The sequence below is a fragment of the Anneissia japonica genome, unplaced genomic scaffold (genome assembly GCF_011630105.1).
Source record: "Anneissia japonica isolate Jap-2015-1 unplaced genomic scaffold, ASM1163010v1 scaffold16662_len1167910_cov178, whole genome shotgun sequence".
Classification (NCBI taxonomy): Eukaryota; Metazoa; Echinodermata; class Crinoidea; order Comatulida; family Comatulidae; genus Anneissia; species Anneissia japonica.
Genome location: NW_022732216.1, coordinates 1,168,780 through 1,172,625, shown reverse-complemented (window position 1 = coordinate 1,172,625; position 3,846 = coordinate 1,168,780). Strand labels below are relative to the sequence as shown.

Here is a 3,846-nt window from a genome sequence, read left to right as displayed (position 1 = left end):
ATTCATAACTTTATGGCAGTATAAAAATGTTTCTCATTTTATATCTACTAAGGATCAAACCCCTAAGGAGTACAGAAGTTCTGTTGTTTATCATTTTAAATGTCCAGGCTGCAATAGTGATTATATTGATAAGACAGATAGGTGCTTAATAACTAGACTTAAAGAACATTCTTCACGATCTGATAGTGTTATATTTGATCATGTTAAAAACTGTGAGGCATTCCAATATGTTTTAGGATTACAGGGTATACTTGAAGTTGAGCTCTTAGTGCAAATTTTTGACTTTCCGCCATATTTCGAGTACTTTTCCGAAAAACTTCAAACTTTCAACTGGTCTATCCTATTGTTTAAAGAAGCGTTCGCTATACGTAGACTACACCCTTTGCTTAACAATGGGCTCAGAGCTTCAAAAGAGCTTTCTTTGTTTTTGTAGGTATCTTTGATCATTACAGTAAGAATGCTTTGATCTTTTGCTTAAATCACTGCTATGTCACCTACTAGAGGTAATGTTTTGATTGGTTAAACACTTTTGGTACTAGTGCATATAAGCTTGCTAATATGGATAATTTTTTCATTCCTGATGATGACATAATTAATGTCGAAATATTGAATCCCAACACGCGTGTATTTCCATACTTGGAGTATGTATTATACTTTCTTATCTGAGATTAATCAGTGGACCTTTAAATATCTGTGGTATCCGATTTAGCCATTGAGTTATCGTTGCTATGATGGCTAGGTAGGCTAGGCATGGACGAGTTACAGAATAATTAATATGATATTAAACCATGGAGTTATAAAATTATTAACAAAATAATTATCACTCCATGATTAAACATGCCTCTAGGCCTAGGGGCCAAGTACAGGCTAGTGTAGGACGAAGTCTACTAGGCCTACATAGGGCATAGGCCTACCTGTATTATTAGTATAGGCCTAGGCCTATGGCCTAGTATTATTATAGGCTAGTATTAATTAATAACATTATATTAATAATTGATTTACCCTAACTAGGCTAGGCCTAGTTTGGAGGCGGGCGGAGGGGTGTTTTGCAGCTGTCAGGCCTAATGTATGGTCAGGCCTGCCTAAGGTTTTTGATAAATAATATTTTCGTCATATATTATTACTCTTAGAAAATATGCCTTTTAAAAATTTGAAAATTAAACTTAGACCTAGGCTTATAGCCTAGTTGTGGATGTATAAAATTTAATAAAACACAGTAAAATGTACTATTTTATCAACTGGTATTAAATTTTATTTTTAAGAATGCATAAATCGGAGTTATAATTTAGATGATTAACTTAATGCCCCACCTCAAATCCCCTGCCCCTGTACGTATATATTTATTATTAATTGTATTTTATTCTTTCTTTCTCGCTAGGCCAGAATGGATGATTGTTGTCGGCTCTGTGGGTATAGCAGAGTTACCCAAACAGATTCATATAAGGAAGGAAATTTTCAGCTACAATTAAAACGTGCATTCGATATTGATGTCAACAATGATGATGAATTGCAACCTACTTTTATCTGTCAAAACTGCGTAAGGGCTTTGAGAAAGTGGTGGGATAAAGCCAAGAAAAACAAGAAAGCCACACTGAACATTCAGCTTGTAGAGTTTTCAGCAAATGGTCCTGAAGCTAAAAAGATTAAGTGGGATGAAGTTGTAGATTATGCTAAAGGCCTTGGGTTTGGTTATTGTGTTGATGGTGATTTTCATGTCTTTGCTGTTATGACGCACACAGGTCAAGCTAGAAAATGTATTTCTGTGAGTGCGAATGATTGGCAACTGTATAGTTACGGAAAGCTAGTGACGAAAGCAGGCAGTATAAAAAATCTGACTGTAAATTCTGCAGATATACAGGTATATGAATTGATACGTTGTGTGTCCATGATGACAAATTGCATAGGAAACAAAGACCTAAAATGTGTAAAGTCCGATTCCAGACATAAACAATGCCACATATTGATTGCTGAAGGAGGACGTTGTTTCCCTTGTAAAGTTTTTAGAGGGGATTTGATGTCATTGGCCCGTAAACAGCAAAAATCGTCTGTTTGTGATGTTCTGTCATCATCCACTAGAACTGACTACCTTTCTGTGAGCGAGCTTTCTCTTAAAGCCAATATACTTAAGCAGCAAAACAAAATATTAAAACGTAGAAGCAATCAATTGCAGGATAAAGTTGATAAATTCATCCATGAAGAGGCGGAAACAATTTCCAGAAACCAGGCCAAATTGCTCGGTGAAGTAATAACAGCAGATGAAATGAGCAATAAATTGTTTGATGGTAAGCCCGCAGCTAGATTATTGTGGCAACAGTAGCAAGAAGCTTATGCTAAAGACAAACAAATGCGTTGGCACCCAGCAATCATCAGATGGTGCATTGCGCTGAGTGCAAAATCAACCGGTGGATATGAGCTTCTCCGAGATAGTGGTTTTTTAAAATTGCCACATTTAAAAACTTTGCAGAAATACACGCATTTTGCATTGCCCAAGGCTGGGATTAGTGACGATTTTCTTGACAGAATGTGCAAGGATTTTAAAGTGGAGATCATGGAAGATCATCAGCGAAATGTAACAATATTATTTGATGAGATGAAAGTTAAGTGTGGCTTAGTGTACAATGTTCGTAGTGGCCAATTGGTTGGCTACACCGATCTTGGTGACGTATCAAATGATATAGCAGACTTTGCACGTTGCAGCAATAATGTTGATCCGCAACTAGGAACACATGTGCTTGTGTTGATGGTGAGAAGTATTTGGGGCCCATTAGTCACACCAATTGCATACTACCCGACAGAAGGCATTGCAAGCCGCTCGCTGTACCCAATCATTAACAAGGCTGTGAATATACTGGAACTGTTGGGATTGCGTGTTCATGGGCTTGTTTCAGATGGAGCCTCTCCAAATCGGAAGTTCTACAGCTTGCATTCGACCACAGAAGTGTGTAGTGCTGGAGTTACATACTACACCACCCATCCAGCGGACTTCAACCGAAGATTGTATTTTTTCAGGGATGCGCCGCATCTAATAAAAACTGCAAGAAATAACTGGGAGAACTCAAATTACCATAATAAAACAAGGAATCTACATGTAAGTCTACAGAATAAAAACTGCCTTAATTGCTAGAATAAATTTTAAAAAATGAAAAAATTAGTCTTCCTTATTCTGCAGTGAATTTAGACATGCCATGCAAAACCAACACATTTAAGAACATGCTCGCCCTATATTTACAGTATAGTATTGCAAACGCATTAAGATGGGCATGCCTGATGTGCATGAGACAGTACAGTTAAAGATGTATGTCTAGTAACTACCATTTTATCATTTGCAGTATTATAACTAACAGGACATTAAATGGACGCAGCTGCTAAACCTTTATGAGTGGGACACCGGATTGATAGACGAAAAAGTGTTGGGCTCAGGCGTTTAAACAAGATCACGTATGAACACCTTTACCTATCATCATCTCATCGGATGAAGGTTTACATGGCAGTGCAGGTACAAATTAAATTATATCCTCTCGCCAATTACTTTTTTTTTTAAATCATTAAAAGGGAATGTTATTTGTCCGTAAATGAAGTGAAAGATATGTTGCACATTACAGTACTGTATAAAGATTGAAAAAAAATTAAGTTCTTTAAATTAAATTTTTTCCCCCTTAGGTTTTAAGCACTACAGTTGCCAATGCATTTGAAGAACAGGGGAGAACAGACACAAAGTCAACACAGAAATTTGTACGGTACCTTGACCAGTTCTTTGACTGTCTAAATGTATCCAGACCTCTTAAAAACAATCGGAAATCAGTGAAGCCAATACAGAGTACTGTAAAGTGGTATAAAACTCTTATT

General features: G+C 36.7%; 1 protein-coding gene across 1 annotated transcript in view; it reads left to right on the top strand.

The window, feature by feature from the left end:
- The window catches only part of LOC117115623, a 4,336-nt gene extending 1,212 nt beyond the window's left edge, over positions 1-3,124 (top strand). Inside the window, exon 2 of the mRNA XM_033259488.1 lies at positions 1,379-3,124. Coding sequence (XP_033115379.1) covers positions 2,345-3,124 — 780 coding nt within the window. The 5' untranslated portion in view covers positions 1,379-2,344. The remainder of the gene's footprint in view (positions 1-1,378) is intronic.
- The last annotated feature ends 722 nt before the right edge of the window (positions 3,125-3,846 follow it).